The sequence below is a fragment of the Pristis pectinata genome, chromosome 1, assembly GCF_009764475.1.
Source record: "Pristis pectinata isolate sPriPec2 chromosome 1, sPriPec2.1.pri, whole genome shotgun sequence".
NCBI lineage: Eukaryota > Metazoa > Chordata > Chondrichthyes > Rhinopristiformes > Pristidae > Pristis > Pristis pectinata.
The window spans coordinates 55308240-55327433 of NC_067405.1; the positions used below are offsets into that span (position 1 = coordinate 55308240).

Genomic DNA, 19194 nt, shown 5'->3' on the forward strand with positions numbered 1-19194 from the left:
ATTGAGCAACACATTTTTAAGCAATACACAGAACAAGGTTTGGCATTCCAATTTTTTTGGGAGATATAGCAAAAAGCTCTTTGAAGTTGGTGATATTTACTTAAATAAGTTGTTTTACTGGTCCTTCAAATTACAGTAAGGTGATAGTAACAAATGTTGTTTATAGCAGCACCAACTGACATCTTTAATGCTGGTCTCTTTGTGTTGCTGCTAGGATCTAATAATAGATAGAGATAGAAGTATAAACAAAACATCTTTTGTTGTAAACAGTCCTATTCTTTCCTGCTTTGATGGTCCCATGAATGGAGAATGATTGGCTTTCAGTCTAGTTCTACATAGGACACCGGTTACTACATAGTCTTGATAAAGGGACCCTTGGTCCAATGTCAAGAAGGCCAGGTTTTGCTGTATGTGACCAAATAGACAAACACACACAGATCTGCTTATGCGCACGCACGCACACACACAGACACACACCCACATACACACACACAATCTTTAAAAATAGAAACATAAGCCCCTACAATCAATTAATCTATTTAAACATTGATATAAGACAATCAATTAACTATTTACATGGTGAGGGCAGTGTTAAGGTACTAAATGAATATTTTGCATCTGTATTCACCAGGGAAGGGGGTGATTTCAAATAATAGGGAAAAAGGAAATAGTTGAAACACCAGAAATGTTCAAAATTTATATCATGGGGATATGAGAAAAGTTATCTAAACTTAAAGTGGGTAATTCACCGGGATCAGATGTGATGCATGCTGAGATTTTGAGGGAAGTATGAGAGAAAATTGTAGGACACTGACCATGATTTTTCAGTACTGTTTGGATTTGGGTATGCCACACAACTCAGTCTTGATGAGAAAAATTACACTGCCATTTCTAACTCTGTGGGCTGTTCCTTCCCTGCACTTCACAACCATGTCCTGAGTGAAATAGCTTCACATTCTCGAGCACCGTATCCATCCTGTAGCAATCTTGTAGGATTCCTCAACCATTAATTGACTCTCAACCTTCGGTTGACTCTCAACTAAATATCAGTTTCTGATAGAACAATGTATCAGAGACATACCACGTGATGCAAACCAGTTCTGAAAGATGTCCTACACAATCAGTATATATCTACTGTAGTATTTTTCTTGGCTGCAGGGAACTTAGTGCACAACTCTCCTGTTGAAGTCAATCAGTAAAACTGTTGCTCAGTAATAAGGATGTGTGGACATTGTCCAACCATGAAAAAAGAAATACAGTTGAAAATACTTATTTTCAAACAATCCTCTATTCCATATTAGTAATTTTTCAATTTTGCTTTAATTTTATGTATTTCTGAACACTTCCATTTGTGTAGTTCATGGTATATACCAGCTTTTAGACTTTGCACTTTCTTGTTCTTTTTTATTCTTCTTAAAATATAAATTAGCCTATTTAAGAAATAAAACAACAGTTTCAGTCCAAAAGTGGTGTCACTAATTATTATAACTACAGCCATTATGAACTGTTCAGTCATTGGTTCGGTTCTCACCGATCCTCACCAAATGTTTGTCCAGCTAACATTATGACTAATCTTTGAGCACATTCTTCGACTTGCATTTCTCTAATATCACACCCTAAACGCTTTGGCACACTTCATTTCTTTTAAAGTTCCTGCCTTTGTGTCCAGTTGCTAGACAACATTTGTTATATATAATTTCCTCTGCTTCATCTTAGATCTTACTGTCCACTTTCTCACCTCAATTTGCCTTTCACTCTTTCTTGTATTTGTTCAATATTTCTCTCATTTTTTATGATCCCATTTAGTGTTATGTATAAGATGCTTCACGTCTAAAGACATATAATCAAGCAGTTACTTGGATTAGATACTTGGAGGCCTGGCTCTGTTCAATAGGCTCAGAATCTAATGTGTTAGTTTGACACATTGCTTCTCCATTTTAGAGATTGAAATTTGAATTTGAACCCCAAGACTGAACTTGGAATTTAGCCATCTTATTCAAAGATGTGCAGAAAATTCTGAATGCCATTTTGTAATTAGTACTAAAAACGTAATCATTTGTCAAATGATTTTGTTTTTTGTTGGGAATTAGGGATCATGGTTTTGCCTTTGTAGAGAATTACTTCAGCTGCTACAGTTCAGTGTTTTTGTTTGAAGTCCTTTGACTTGGTTTGATATGATGATATGCCAGATATTTGCAAATATTATTACTTACTAGGTCACAATCTTTGATAAGGCAGAGCAGAATATTGGATTTTGGACAAAAACAATGTATTTGCTATCAATCTGCCTTACAAACACAGGTGTGTGAATGATCAACAATAAAATGATAGGAAGCACAGTTTGTAATGTTTACCATTTAAATTTTAATTTTCTTCCCTCAGTTTGATACTGATTATACAGCAGCATTAAAATGATGGATCAAGTGGGCACCTGGCACTTGTCTTATTCAAAAGAAATTCTGTCAATGTTAAAGCACGTTTGTGATCATTGTAGACTATTAACTATTGATTTTGGCTTATCTGTGTAGTGAGAACCTTGGGCTACAAAAACAGGGAACAAGAAAAGGAAAACATGCATTTCAGTCATATGGGAGCTGGGCCAAGTTTTCTGATGCTGATGTGACCCTGAATATGTTTGTTCAGCAATCTTGAGTGTGGTTACTGGTTGTACTGGGGGGGGGTGGGGGGGGGAAGGCAATTATTAGTGTACAAAGGTTACATAGAGAAGTAACAATGTCGTGGTAACCAATTTATGTTAAATCAGATATATTAAGGGCTGCAGTGTGACCTTCAGTGTTGGCCTTTTTCATGTGATCTCTACAAAAATATGCTGGTCAACTCTGGACATTTATTTCCATTGTTAAGAAATATTGATGGAATGGATCTGTTTAATATGGCAGCACATGATCTTTCAGAAATCCATTGATTGTCTTCAACATAAATATTGGCTTGACATTAAATTTGGAGAAACAATAATGTAGCAGGCAGAGTTAGACCAACCCATTGAACAGATCAACAAATGCAACTTGCACTTCTACTATAGTGGGACATCCCAAAGATGTTTCACAGGAGTGTTACAAGGAAAAAAATGGCACTAAGCCACATATGGTAACATTAGCAGAGTGGCTAAATGCTTAGATAAATAATTAGGCTTGAAGACATGTTTTAAATTAGAATAATTCATGCCTGTTGATTGGAGAACATTGCAAATTTGAATCCAGATCCTAAGCTTTGAGAACTTGTTCTCTGATTTAGTTTGATATTTGAATCTTGGCCACCAGTTTTGGTTTGAATTGCATTCCTTACAGAATAAATCATGATCCCCACTTATTGTTTCCACTAGCTAAGCTGGAACATATGCCTTTATTAGTGATTTGGAATGGGAAAAATAAAATAATGACAAATAAACTAGACGTGTATGTTCTGAATTAGCTTTTCACAGTAGTAGGAGTGCTACAGTTGCTTCAGGTTCCCTGAGGTAAGAAAGGGAGAAGCAATAAAGATTCCTGCTTCTGATCACCAGCCAGAGAAGTCAGAATGTGTAATGTGTCTGAAAATTGGATGAATGAGGAACTGGCATCAGATGTGATGTTTCATTTCCCACACTCATTTGAGGTTCACACATGAAACATTGACCCTCGATGAAATGTGGAGGGATGGTGGCGCCAATTCTATTGTATTCTTTTCAAACATTATGCCCCATGCATATAGAGATATTAGCTCTTTACCTTGGTTTCTCACTGGTGGAAAGGAAAGCCAATACCTTAATGAGAGAAGAAGAAATGAGAACTAAAATGATGTTCTTGTCAAACATTGATGATTCATTTTATGCATGTAGTCTGGTCTTTATAGATTATGGGTTAAGTGGTGGAAACTTAACACTAGTATCTTAAAATACACTTGTATTAATTTTATTAGAAAATGGTGGCCTCATTATATTAAATTGGGACATTTTATGATAATATTTAACCTAATTATGTGATTATATACAATTTAAGCTGACAGATTGCAGACTAGAAATTCAGTCTCAACTGCTATTTGAAATGGAATTTCCCCAGAGAACATTATTAGTTGCCTTAATGCAATCCTAGGAGACTACTGTGTAGATGGGTTCCCTAACCTGCTATGTGAAATACGTTTGGCCAATTATGAATATTTGGGATGATGAAAAGGGATATGGGGAATGCAAGGAGATTCAAAAGATGTAATTTAATTTGTTGAATTCCATAGTTCTAAGATAACATAGGTTTTGTGTTTGTTCATTTGATAATGCACTTGGACCATTAATTTGCAAGGCTCCTGTTATGGAATTTTCCTTCAACATTATTATTTCAGTAAATGCATCATTCATACAGCATATGATGAATGTTCAGGAAATGGTAAGGGATGTTGTATCATGGAGGAATATATCATGCAAAATTGGTCAGTCATAGCTAAGCTGGATGTCAGTAGAGATGAGACATTCTCACAATCCATCAGTGGAGCATCATATTATTTCATATCATGTTTGTAATTTATAAATGCCACTTCTATTTGACTAATGAATATTTGGTGTTCTTCGTCTATGGTCTTGTGTACTCATTTTAAAAGAAGAAATGATTGGACCTTGACAATGATGATTAAATTTATAATGGCATTTATTCATACTGAATCATTTTGCAAATTTAATTTTTCACTAAAATAGCAACTACTTGCATTTATATAGTATGCTCAAGTCCAGTAAACACTGGCAGATAATTTGCGCAAGATAGAAATGTTGAGAGCATGAAAACCTTGGTTAAAGTGAAAGGCTTTTTTTTAACAGTTTTGAAGGTGAAGGGATGAAATATACCATGGAGGCTTTTAGGGAAGGAATTTCAGAGTATATGGTTTAAACAGTCACTGATGGAGAGAAATGGGTGTGGGGGTGGCAAGGAGGAATAGATTCACAGAAGGCCTGATATCAAGTACAGAATGGCTAATACTGTAACATGGGATGGGATGAGGCTCCACACTGCAGATGTTCCCGAACTTCTTGTGCTGCACCTGACTTCAGATTGGTTTGTTTTCTCTGTATCTTCCATTTTAATTAAAATAAATATTTTAAAACAATTTTAGTTATGAGGAAAGATTGGATAGGCTGAGGTTTTCTTTGGAATAGAGAAAGTCCAAGGAAAACTTTTGTGGGGCCCAGATTGAGTACTTTTTGCATAGGGCAGTACAGCACAGAACAGGCCCTTTGGCCCACTATGTTGTGCCGACATAACTATTCCCTCCTCCCTACAGAATGCCCATATCCCTCTATTTTCCTCTCATTCATGTGCCCATCCAATCCCCTTTTAAAAGCCTCCAATGAATTTGCCTCCACCACCCTATCAGGCAACGCATTCCAGGCATCCACCACTCTCTCAGTAAAAAACGTACCCCTCACGTCTGTTCTGAACCTATCCCCTCTCACCTTAAATGCATGCCCTCTGGTATTGGATCACTCAATAATGGGAAAAAGATATTGCTTGTCCATCCTATCTATGCCCCTCATAATTTTATACACTTCCAACAGATCACCCCTTAACCTCCGCCAGTCCAGAGGAAAGAGCCCAAGTTTGTCCAGCATCTCCTGATAGCACATGCTCTCTAATCCAGGCAGCATCCTGGTAAACCTCCTCTGCACCTTCTCCAAAGCCTCGACATCCTTCCTATAGTGAGGTGACCAGAATTACCTTAGCTGAGGGGTCAAAGTCAGGAGGCATTGATGTAAAGCAAATAGTAGAAGGATTAGAGGAGAGATATGGAAAAGTCTTTTCATCTAAAGGGTGGTAAGGCTTTTGAACTTGCTGCCTGAAAAGGTGGTAGTGGCAGAAACCCTTGCCACATTTAAAAAGTAGTTGGATGTGTACATGAAGAGCTGTGATCTGAGGGGCCCTGTGGACTTGGGTGATATTAGACTGGGTAACACTTTTTGACTAGCTACAAGATAATGAACTGAATGTCATTTTTCTATGTTGTAAATTTTCTATGATTCCAAGAGCATTGATTAAAAACTATTCATTTTCATACTTTCCCTTCTAACGTTAACCCCTTCCAACTTTACCACATTGGCCCATTACCTCTAACAAGCCTATGGAAAATGAGAGATTTGAATTCAATTAGCTACTTTATAGTTTTGAGACAACATAGTTTTGGTTGAAATGTGAGGAAATTAATGCTGTGAGATATGCTTTACATATGTAACACTAAGCAGCCTGAAATACTGTGGCTCAAACTGGCTTCTAGTGACCATGTCGATCTTTTACAAGCAATTTGCTTACAAATTGACATAACAGAAATCGTGCAATATAACCTCACTTCTTTGGCTCCTTGTCAATTAGAAATGTCAAATTTCCAGGATTGCCATGAAGTTATTTTTCTCACAAATCACACTTTTGCTAAGAGTGATTTGTGAGAAAAATAATAGGAACATCATGTATTCTTTATGTGAAGCATGTTAGTTGACCTGCTCCAAAAGATAAAACTATGTTGTGTCAGTGCTATAAAATCAAATCCCTCAATTTCTAGGTTTTCGTTTTGAGTTGTTGGGAGTGCTGGGGGTCTCCGGAACGTGGTAAGGTTAAAAGGGGTTTGGTTAGAAGAACAATTATAAAAATGAATAGTTTTTATTCAATGCTGATTGAATCATGCAACGTTTACATTTATTAGTTATAAAAAATATTAGACGCGGTGAAAGAATAGGCTCTTTTTAGGAATCAACAATTGGATAATGAGGTGTCCATTTGCTTTCTAATCAGCATGACAAGACGATGCATGGAAGATATTGGAAGACTGGGTGAACAAAGTTAGTATAGGAATGGTTGGTTGAAGGCAGGAAGAAATGAGATGGCACTTCTAATTATATCTTCAACCTAACATCACCCTAAATTGCGTTTTAAATGTCAATGCAATGGAGTAAATTCCCTTAAAGTGTGGAAGTGAAAGTTCAAAAAGCTTCTGGGTAGATCATCAGGTGACCTTTTGAGCTTTTAATGATTGCAAATAGCTAGTGATATAATAAGACTTCACTAAAGAAACAAAGGAGTGCAGATGCCAGAATCTAGATGAAAAACATGGTGATGCTGGAGGAACTCAGCAGGACAGGCAGCATCCATGGAGAAAAGCAGGTGGTCAATGTTTTGGGTTGGGACCCTTCTTCAGGACTCAACTAATGTTTCCCTGATTAATGTTGGTGATTATATGGAAGAAATCAAGAACTTTTAGTGTCGAAATTTCAGTTGTAGAATATCATGAATTCCATACTTCCCAGGTAAATTACAGTACAGTGGGCATTTTTGTTTTACAAGATGTTTTTACTGTGCATCCCTGCATTGGAGAAAGTGAACATAAACTGTACTTGTATTGGACAAGATTGGTAATGAAAAAGAGGTTGGGTTTGCTTGCTTTTTTGAAATCTATTCACTGTATACAGGCATCAATAGCAAAGCCAGCCTTAAACCTTTATTGTCCTTTTCTGAATGTCCATGAGCTGAAGCTTGCTTGGTCATTTCAGAGGTCAATCATAATGATATGTCTGGAGTTGTGTAGAAGTCACAAATGCTTTGATGTGACTGTTATAAATGATTAAAGAATCAAATGCTTTGTTATTTAATTTCAGATTTTAGATAATTAATAATCATTTAACTTGTTGCAGAATACAAATATTCTTTCTTCTTCTAAAGCAGTCCTGTGGGATTGAGAATGACTTACTTCCTGAGCTTTATGGATTCTGATGTGGCTGATGAGCCCGATGTGGGGACTACAGACTCTTGAACAGATAGAGTATAGAGGGACAGGGACCATATGCAGGCATTTGGGATTAGTTTGGACTGGCATTCTGGTCGGCTCAGACATGGTAGACCAAGGGGCCTGTTCCTCTGCTGTACTATTCTGTGTTCTTCCATAGATGGGACAGGTGATGCCCGATGGAGAAGGTGAGCAGGGAGCTTATGAGGTGGTGTGCTCTTTCTGCCATTTACTTGGGGTTTCTATGTGCTCCCGATGCATGGACTCGAGGTTTCATCACCATCCTGAATGCTGCTCCTCCACTTAAAGCAATTAGAGGTCAAAGATTCCCAGGAAGTCAGTGGAATGTTGCATTTTGTCAAAGAAGCTGTAAGCACACCTTTGAATCTTTTCCTCTTTTCACCTGTTAACCTTTTCTTGTGACAACTTGGAATAGAGTGTTTGTTTTGGGAGTCTAGTGTCAGGCAAGTGAACAATATTGTCTACCCAATGAAGCTGACACAGCATGATTAGGGCCTAAGTGCTGGGGATGGTGGCCTGAGAGAGGATATGGATGTTGGTTTGCTTATTGTTCCTGTGAATCTGGAGGATTTTGCAGTTCACATCGGTGATATCTTTCCAATAGCTTGTGATGCCTGCTATAGGTAGTCCAGGTCTCACAAGCATGTAGGAGGGCGAGAATCACTGCTGTCCTGTAGACCATGAGCTTAGTGCTTATCTTCAAACAGCTTTCTCCTCAATTGATTAATGGCACATTGAAGATGGTGGTGAATTCGATCATCAATTCTGCCTTCGCTGGGAGGTGGTTCCTGAGATATGGGAAGTGGTCCACGTTTTCCAGAGTCTGCCATGAAGCTTCATTGTTGGAGGGCAGTGTGGTGCAGCAGGGGTATGGTGGTAAAGGACCTCTGCCTTGTGAATGTTGACTGTTAGGCTCATCCTCTTTTAATCTTCAATAAACCTGCCAATGATGACTTGGTGTTAAAGCAAATATAAGGTAACCAACAGCGCAGAGCTATGGGAACTGAATCCTTCTGCCTCCTGCTGGGTTTGATCCTGACCTTGGATGCTGCCTTTTACAGGTGAATGGTTTTCCTCACGTGAACATATGATTGGTGTTTCATTAGAGATATTTGCAACAGTGCCTTGTGTATGGAGTAAAACTCTGTTAATCCAGCACACTTAGAACTTCAGTGGTGCCGGATTGCCAGATTTTCTGGACAATTGAATGTTATTCCAATTAATATTCCAAGACACTTTTAATTCACTTTAGAAAAAAAGTTATGCAGTACAGTAAGATAATACATTTTCTGGAAGTAGAACCAGCTGAGTTTCAAGGAAGCATGGGTGACACGGCCCCAGTAAGTTTAAAGGGAAAGGGGAAACCAGAGCCACAGTATGTTTTGGGGAGCAGGGGAACCAAGGCCCCTGTGTATTAGAGGGAGATTGGGAATCAGTACCAAGTGAACCAGATGCCAAACCATCACGATTTTTGAACAATCAGGTAGCGGATTATCGGAGATTTAAGATATATTGTTTGTCATAATGGAGTTGGTTTTAGAAAGAATTCACTACAAGTCTGCCATCATAACTTGTAGAATTGTTGAATGTTTTCAGACTAAAACTGGCTAGGGAGAGCTTGTAGCCGAATCCATGTGTTAGAACAACTTCTTTCTCAGTTGCTCAGAATTTCCAATGCAGAATTCACGGTCTTCTTTCTTTAAAAGATATCCACATTGCATTTATCTTTTGCATCTCTCTTTCACATTGTGTGCTTCCGTATCCCAACACTCTTCTGCAATATGAGCTATAGAAGCATCAAATATAAAAGGGACATCACGTGCATTACAGGGGTGACAAGGATAGCAAGGGCATGAAAAGAAATATTATTTAAAAAATAATTAATTGTGAATAAATAATCATTAAATAAAGGAGGTTACAGTAACCTTGTACCCAACACAAGGAAGATGATTGCATTGCTATAACCCAATTATTTCAGACCCAGGAATTTCCTCGGGCAGTGTTCTAGCCTTCAGCCATTTTTTGCGGCTTCATCATTGATCTTACTTCCAATAGAAGGTGAGAAGTGGAGATGACCACCCATAGGCATGGTAGTGTAGCGGTTAGTGCGACGCTATTACAGTGCCAGCGATCGGAGTTCGATTCCCGTCGCTGTCTGTAAGGAGTTTGTACGTTCTCCCGTGTCTGCATGGGTTTCCTCCGGGTGCTCCGGTTTCCTCCCACAATGCAAAGACATACGGGTAGGTTAATTTGGGATTAAAATGGGCGGTGTGGACTCGTTGGGCCGAAAGGGCCTGTTACCACGCTGTAAATAAAACTTTAAAAATTTAAAATAATACACAGCATGAAATTCTGTTTTCAATTCCTCAAATATGAAGCAATCCATGTCCATATGGAGTCAGGGTCACATTATTATATGCAACTAGACCTGTCATTCATACTTGGACTGATACATAGCAAGTTATATTCATACTACACATGTGTCAGGCAGTGACCGTATCCAATAAAATTGAATTTAAGTACCTCCACTTGCTATTCAACAACAATGCCATACCAAAGTCTACTTTATCAGTATCCTGGAGATTTGATGGAATAACCTTCATTTGCTTCGTTACAATGCAACTTCAATTAATTAAAAATAGAAAATGCTGGAAATACTTGGCAAGTCTGTGAAGAAAGAAACAGAGTTACAGGTTGAGTGCAGGAAAGATGTGATAACACTGGAATAGGTGCAGAGGAGATTTATGAAGATGGTTCCGGACTGGAAAATTCTGGCTAGGAGGAAAGATTGCATTGCTTCCTTTCAAATAGAGAAAGCTGAGGGAAGACTTGAGGAATATAAAACTTTGAGGGGCCTAGATAGAATAAGGACTATTTCCCTAGTGAGAGAGGGTCAATAACCAAGAGGCATAGATTTAAAGTAATTGATGGAAGAATTAGAAGGGAGATGAGGGGAAAATGTATACAGCAAAAGGGTGTTCTGGGTCAGACCTCACTGCCTGAATAGACGAAAAGGCAAAAACATTATTTTTAAGAAATATTTGGATGTAGATAAAGAGCCGTGACTTGCAGGATCACAGACCTTGTGCTGGAAGGTGGTATAAGGTTGGGTAACTCTTTATTGACCAGCAAGGATACAATACATTGAATGTCCACCTTCTGTGTCACAAATTATCTGTCATTATTTCATCAGAACTGGAAAAAATTGGAAATAATACTTTATCCTCAAAATATATTTCTAGATTTTGGTCAGTCTTAGTGGGAATATTCTCTTCAAAGGTGGTATACTGGTCAGAAATATAAAATAAATATTTCAAATTATTAGAAAATAATACTGAAATATCTGAGTTTTGAAGGGGCACGTATGCCTGAACCTCCCCAAGGAATGAATCCCTTATATGATGTACAGATGTGAACCATATAGATTTTTCTCTCAGCTTCTGCATACTATTGAAACAGATCTCGAACTGGGACTAGAAGCAAATGTTCCTACTATAACTGCTATCAAAAAAAGTGTCTGGGAAACTTCAACAATTTGCATAAGTTACAGAATGCATTTAAAATGAGATTTTAAAAGGATGCATCTTGTACTGATTATGATGGTAATGCTTCTAAGAATAACTTTGGGAGTGGTGTTTTAGTGAGTTTCAGCAACTATTGCGCACTTTTGTGGTTTCTTCACAGTGGGAGGTAAGGGATAGCATAACAGTTGGTGTAGGGCCTGGAATTTAATAACTACAGTGTGTTGAGATGAACATTTCTCTGCTATTGTATTTATCCCATGTGAAAGAGATTTAATCACTAAGTTCTCAGTAGTGTGGGCCAACAGTATAAAATTGCCTACAATACTAATTATTTAGTCAGTTTACTAAGAGGGTAACAGGATGGTTTGTGCATAACATGTAACAATGCTCTTTGATGGACGTTTCGCGAGGTAGCTGGTGGGAAACATTGTGAGAGCCAGATCCTCTGGAGGGATCATCTGAAGGGATCAGGGTATCAATAGAGATGGATATTAAAGAGAACAGATGCAGCCTTATTAAAGTAAATGCATACTGGTATCTATTATAATATATTTAGAAAAATAATGGAGTAAGTATTTAGTTGTGTAACTTTTGAACCTGTATGAAGGGCTGTACTAAGGAAATGTTTCTTAAGGAATTTATCTCAATCGTGAATGATGTATTTTGGTTTTCTCATAACTTTGTTTCATGTATTCAAAGTGCAGATCAGATGTGAGAAAGGCCACAATAGATCTCAGCCATATTCTAGAATGATTCTATTCAGCCTGGATGTCATTGCCACGAGATTTAAAACTTGAATACTTAGTACCAAAAGCCAATGATACACTGATTACTTTCCTAACTCATGTCCCTCATTTTATTTCATGATTGAGAAGAATAGCTACCCATGTGAGAAATGTGGGATCGGTTGGAAGTGGAGTATCATTTGATCTTTGGCTTTATGAAAGGAGTTTGTGGGAAAAGATGTCCACCAGTCTGGACACTGATATTCAGAGGGAAATAACTATACTACAACTGTAATGAACAAGATGGAAGCACCTGGATGCGTGCATATTTTAATGATGAACCACAAATATTTGATATGGGGTGATATAATTCATAAGTACTAATATTGCCATTTGCTGCTTTTCTTCTGTGACCTTTCATGTGCAAAGTTCAACATATTAATAATCTTTGCTTGCAGTTTTCAGCCTTTTGGTTATCCTTTTTCCTGACTGATAATAACCAGGTAAACTGCTTCAGTAACAACAAAACTGAAATGGGTTACCTAGTCATCAGCAGAATGTTCTTTAGCGAGCTTGCTGGGCATAGATGGGCTGCTGCTTTTCCTACGTTTCACTGGAAAGTGCTTTGAGTCTTTCTGAAGTGGTGTGAAAGGTGCTGTTCTTTTCTGCAAGTGACTTTCCTTGGTTTCACTGCACCACCAACTTGCTCCCTGGGCTTTCACCCAGGTGGTCTTCATGGCACCCAGTGACTACTCCGCATGAGTACTGTTGCCCACACAGTTAATTCACAGGAGAAACTGAAAAAAGTTTGCCATTCATCTTAAGGAAGTGTTTCTTCCAACTCCACTTATTACTGCACTATTGAAACGATAAATACATTAGATTATTGGTGACCCTTGAATTACGGGAGGATGCGTTACTAGAAAAAAACATTTGTGCTTATTTATTTACCTTTTTTCCACATAAATTCTGTAAAAGCGAATTTTATTCTTTATCTGACATTTTTGGGTAGTGGTTTGTGAATTTTGTAGGGTTGAATTTCCATCACCTGAATGGCTATAACACAGTGGTTGCCATCACATATCCCTCGACACTCATCACCCAGCAAACATGGAAAAATCTGCAAGAGTGAAGCACTGAGGAATCCCTTCTGCCAATGAGACTATAAACCATGAGACCTAGGGTTTTTGGGGAGGAAAGCAGCGGGATAAACTGGAGAAGTTGAAATCTGAAACATTAGGATCAGCAATGTTACTTTTGTTGCCTAAAACTTTCTTCAACATTATGCAACATTGGAGTCCAGCATTGTTTTAAAAAAGTGGGAGGCAACAGCAGAGACAATTCTTACTTGTTGGAATCTCAATAACTATCAACGTGCAATGAGTTCCTTAATTCTTTGTTTATTTCAAATGTTGTCAAATATACAATCCCCTGATACATCTCTGCATCACTCTGGTGTTTACGTCAAGTTAAATTATTACTAACCTGGCCATCCTCAGAGGCAACCTTTGCATTGGACTTCCCTGAACAACCATTGTAAGAGTGAAAATGAATAGCAGTGCCAACAAACCAGCAAAGCATTGGATTACCTGTTGTCTTTCAGCTGTGATGGCTTCTTATTTCACAGCAGGAAATCTTATGCATCAACAGCATGAATTTTACAGCATTCATTTGAAACAACTAATTTTCAATTTAATATTGATTTTTTTTATTTCTTGTTTCAGACTTACATTGGAAGTGTAGTTATATCTGTAAATCCTTACAGACCCTTGCCCATCTACACTCCAGCAAAAGTAGAAGAATATCGCAACAGAAACTTCTATGAGCTTAGTCCTCACATGTAAGTACAACAAAGCTAACAAACTACAGCTGACTCAAATCAAAAAACAGCAGAGGTTCCAAGCTGTTTACCTTGGATGAAAGGAAGAAAGAGGAAGTGAATTTGTTTTTTTAAAGCTTTTATTAAGTCTGATCTACCCAGTTTAGTTATAATTTGTTTAGAGTACGGCAACCATCTGACAAACTATTCCATAATTGAAAAATTCTCTGTTTGACTCCTGAAAGATTTTGGTCTTAATATGGTATCTTTTGTTCTTATTGAATTTGACCCCAACTGTCCCTGCAGCATCTGTTGATGCATTTTCTAAAATAAACTGGGATTGTCTTTTGAGCATTTGAGCCAACATATAGAGTGAGGAAAAAGAGTGGCTGCATGGTTATCGTATGGTAAATTACAGTCCAGAACAAATATGATTTTAGAGATAAGTAAAAATAGAGGGAGGTATGGTGTTCCCTTTGGCTTGTAAAAATAATTCATAATATGCCTCTGAAAAATCAAAGTTGCTACTAGGGCAGAATAGAACGTCTGTATGTGAAAACAGATTTTTCTTCCATGAAGTTAATAAGGGAGATTTTTAGAAAACATTCATATAATTTTAATATGTCAAAATATTTGTTGAATAGGTTTTTTGGCTTTTGAAGGGAGTTATAACTACAAAGTAAAGTGTTAAATATAAACATTAATGATAGTTCAGATAAATAAACAGAATCTCTTAAAATTATTTTCATAGCTACAAATTACAGCAAATTATTGGCTACTTTGTTATTTGCATATTGCTAATATACTTGCATTTTCAAAAAATATACAGAAATTGCTAGAGATACTCAGTAGATCAGGCGGTATTTCTGGAGAGAGAAACAGAGCTAATGTTTCAGGTCAATGGTCCTCATTTGAACTATAAATCCACAGGTATTCAGCCTGACCAGCTGAATGCCTTCAGCATTTTCTCTTTTTATTTCAGATTTCCAGCATCTGCAGGTTTCTATTTCTCAAAATTTATAATGTATGTTAACTACAAGAACTCGATGGTCACGGCTACTCTAGAGCCTTTGGTGACTTTTGGCTTTGGTCCCTCTTGTCAGAATATTTTTCTTCCCTAGTATACTTCTTCCAAGCAGCTACTCATTATTTATCAGTCTAGATAGGCACTGGGAAATTGTTCAACCAATGACGCTGTGCTGCTCTTTTGACTTGTGTGCTATGTAGTGAAGAGAAATCAGGATTCTTTTGCTCTTCAAGATTTGTGGTGCCAAGCCCAGGTGCAATGAGCAGCAAGTCATATAGCTCGATTATGATTTTCTGTGTGTGTGTGTGTGTGCGTGCGTGCGTGTGTGTGTGTGTGTGTGTTGGGGAGGGGGAAGCATGCAGTTCTGGTCTGTACAGCTTACAATCAGGAAAGGAGAATATTTCCAACCGAGCCATGAAATGAGTTGAAGTGGTGTGCCTGGCTCTGACTTCTGTCTGAATCAGTTGGTACCAGGGAGGCTTGTTAAGGTTTCTGCCCTGTGTTGCTTGTGCTGGAACCATCTCTGCTCCTGCTCAATGCCTCAGCCCTTTGAACAAGTTTACTTGTTGCTTAAAATTGATTTATCATTTAACATAGTTAAAACCAGTACTTAGTCAATAATTTTGCCCAGACCAGTGTGATTGAGAGAGGCCCAGATTTGGCCTTCTTCTTTAGCACTGCAATATATGTTTACATCCACAGTTTATGCCAGTTAGTCTTCAACTCATCTCAGGCATTTTTAAAGTGCCTTTTTAATATATAACATAACTTTCAAAAATTAAATGGTGCTAATTGATGTTGGATTTCAAGCGTCGTGATTGTCTTTTACCTTGTGATGTAATACATTTGTGCGAGCAAACAATCAGTTCAGTCAACAAAATCAAAGAGCCAGTTAAGTATCAGACACACTTAATGTGGAGAAAGCTGTTTTAAATTTAAATCGTCTGGAATTAGACTGGCGGGAACCCTAGATAAATAACATAAAGGCTACAAAGGTACAGCTCTCCAATCATGGCGCAAGACCAGGAGAAACTTGCAGAAATTTCGGCTGGTGATTTTAATATTTCATCCACATTTGTTCCAGGCATTTGATAGTGATCTTTAGCATTTTTTTCCTTAATTTACTTCATTCTTCTTATGAACTGATTGATGTGTCATTATAAAATATAATTGAATAAAGAAATCACTCAATAGTATACAACATTTTAAAATTCTGTTAATTTTTCTTCAATTAGTGCCATGGTACCTTTTTATGCCTATCTGAGGGCCATGTTTTTCTGTCATGGCTGTTAATTGCCATATCATATAAAGCTTTGCATTAACAGGAAAATTAATATGTACGCTAGTGAGCAGAGCTGAACCAAGATGAAAAGGACATAGAGCTAGAGACATTTGGGGACTAGGAATGTTTATTAAATGGGTAGAGTGTAGTGAGCCAGTAAATGTTCCTTGAGGCCTGACTCTGCAGAATTATATTGTGCATGATACCCGAGGCTATAAACACTTAACAAAGGCCTTTCCTCTGCCCACTGCTACTGTGGAGGAAGCAGAGGAAAAATGGAAGGTAGGTGGTCCAGGTCATGATGTAAGTGGATGCAGAAAAGAAGGTCCAAGGAAGGAGTTGGGAATGATTGGTGGGTCAGTTAGCAGGGAGATCAGGGCCTTGAATATTATGGCAAGCCATAGAGATGAGATAGGGTCAAGATTGCGATTGGGGAGGGGAATTTGGGAGGCCTAAGGGAGAGCTACTGCAAGGGGTAAATTGTGTAAATGAAGTGGATATAGAACTTCTGCATTTGCACAATGCTACAAAATGTTTCTGCATTTGCATAAATTCAATAAAAATGGCTCTAAACCCACAGATAATTAAGGCACTGATAATGTTTATATTGATGCTGTTTCCTAATGGGTTGTAAATAATTAGCTTAACAGGATTGATTTGACAGATGTACAATAATTCACACATCATGTGTCACAATGTCTTTATTCCTCTTTCTGGCTGTGAGCATGTCATCGTTAATAAACTCCCATGAAAGTAAAATGTACAGAGCTGTTCGTGACTCATTTGTTACTCACTGGGCAGAACTCTCAAATGCAAACTGGAAGAGGTCAAGGCCAACTTCAGAAATGATCGCTTAATTCAGCTAACTATAAGTTATAGCAATGTCACAGATGCTGTCTTTCAGATGGTGTCTCAGCTGGCCCTCAGATAGATTTAAAAAAAAGTACCAAAGCACTATTTGAAGAAGAGCAAGTATGTTCTTGTAATGCAACAAACAAGATGCTGGAGGAGCTCAGTGGGTCAGGCAGCATCAGTGGAAGGAAACGGACAGGAGATATTTCGGGTGGAGACCCTGCATCTGGACTGAGAGATAGAGGGGAGAGAGCCAGCATAAAAAGGTGAGGGGGAGGGTAGGAGCAAGAGATAGCATGTGATAGGTGAATCCAGGTGAGGAGCATTGATTGGCAGATGAAGGAGGGAAGAGTGGAAATAGTGACAGGGGCTGTGCGGTGATAGGTGGAGGCAACAAAAGGCTGCAGCTGAGGGAATCTAGGAGAGGAAGGTGGAATCAAATAAGGGAGGTGGGGAGGGCAGGTGGGAACCAAGGGAGGAGGGGAACTGGTGGAAGGAGTGTGTGGGTGATGGAGGAGGGGAAAGAAACAGGGTGGTGAGGGGTAGGGGTGAGTGTAGGAGGAACTGGTTAGATCAGGAGGAGAGAGAAAAGGGAAAGAGGGGGAGCAGTTTACTGTCCTGGTTAATATTTATCCTTCCACTAACATTACTGGATATAATCGCATGGTTATTATCACATTGCTTTTAGTGGGGCCTTGCTGTGCATAATTTAGCTGTAGTGTTCCTTACGTTGCATTAATGACAACACTTCAAACATGCTTCATTATCTGTAAAATATTTTTGGAATGTCCTATAATTATGAAAGTTGTTATTTGAGTTAAAAAAAAAATTCTTTAATTTTCTTGCATCAATATCATTACACAAAATATAGTTTATTTAAAGTTCTCAAATATAAGGCTCTTCCCATTCCCTCAGTTATTGTAATCGGAATGATTGTTGGTACAAAATTGAAACTAGAATCTTCAGATAAAATTGGGGTGGGTTAGGTGTAGGGATGCATTGTAGAAAAGCACCCTAATGTCACAGCCAATCCATGCTCTGTTCATGGCCAACATTCGCACACTTAAATTTCCACAGGTATATAACCTGTTGGCATTCAGGAATTGCTGTCTCACCACCTTCTTCTCCACCATAACCTTACAATTCAATTCTTATTCTACAACATGCTGTTACTTTTATTGTACTGCACTAACCAACTCTATTCCAACCATTTCATAAGGAAGCACAAATACTTAAACTATTCTGAAACAGAGCAGTTGCCAAAAGAATGCTTTTTCTATATTTTCTTACAACATAGAAAGCCACTTGGCCCATCTGGTCTATGCCATCACTCAGACTACTCCATAAGTCCAAATCCCCCGCTTTTTTCGTTGCAGCCAATACCATCTCACATGCCCCCAGCTCTCCCCCAACTCTCCTGCCTCCCACTCACACCAGGGCAATGTAGAGTAGCCAATTAACCTAGCATGTCTTTGGGATGTGGGAAACTGGAATGACCCAAGGGAAACCCACATGGTCACAGGAAGAATGTGCAGACTCTACACAGATAGAACCCAAGGTTAGAATCAAATCCGGGTCGCTGGAGCTGTACAGCAACAGCTCTGACTACTGCGCCACTGTGTTGCTCATTTTTACGAGAAAATACTTGTGCTGTGCATTCACATTAGACATACTGAATTTTCAACTGATGTTACATTGCACAGATTTTGGTTCAAAACTATTATTTCAGTCCTTCTTGAATGGTGGTTTCCAAGTACTTAGTTGTGGCAGTTATTTTATTTTACTTTTTCTTGATACATCTGTGACATTTACATTACCCTGTGTTGCATAGTACCATAGAACCATACAGCACAAAACAGGCCCTTCGGCCCACCATGTTGTGCCATCCATCAAACCACCCTCACACTACCTAACCCTTTCCTCCCGCATATCCCTCTATCTCACATTCCTCCATTTGCCTATCCAACAAGCTCTTGAACCTGTCCAATGTATCTGCCTCCACCACCACCCCAGGCAGTGCATTCCATGCACCAACCACTCTCTGGGTGAAAAATCTCCCCCTGACATCTCCCCTGAACCTCCCACCCATAACCTTAAAGCCATGCCCTCTCATCTTGAGCATTGGTGCCCTGGGAAGGAGGCGCTGACTGTCTACTCTATCTATTCCTCTCAATATCTTATATACCTCTATC

At 38.4% G+C, this 19194-nt stretch overlaps 1 protein-coding gene across 1 annotated transcript in view; it reads left to right on the plus strand.

Annotated features, from left to right (window-relative positions):
* LOC127572193 (unconventional myosin-Ib-like) overlaps nucleotides 1–19194 on the plus strand; it is a 204044-nt gene that overhangs the window by 16116 nt on the left and 168734 nt on the right. Inside the window, 1 exon segment of the mRNA XM_052019109.1 lies at nucleotides 13747–13862. Within this exon segment, the coding sequence (XP_051875069.1) occupies nucleotides 13747–13862 (116 nt within the window).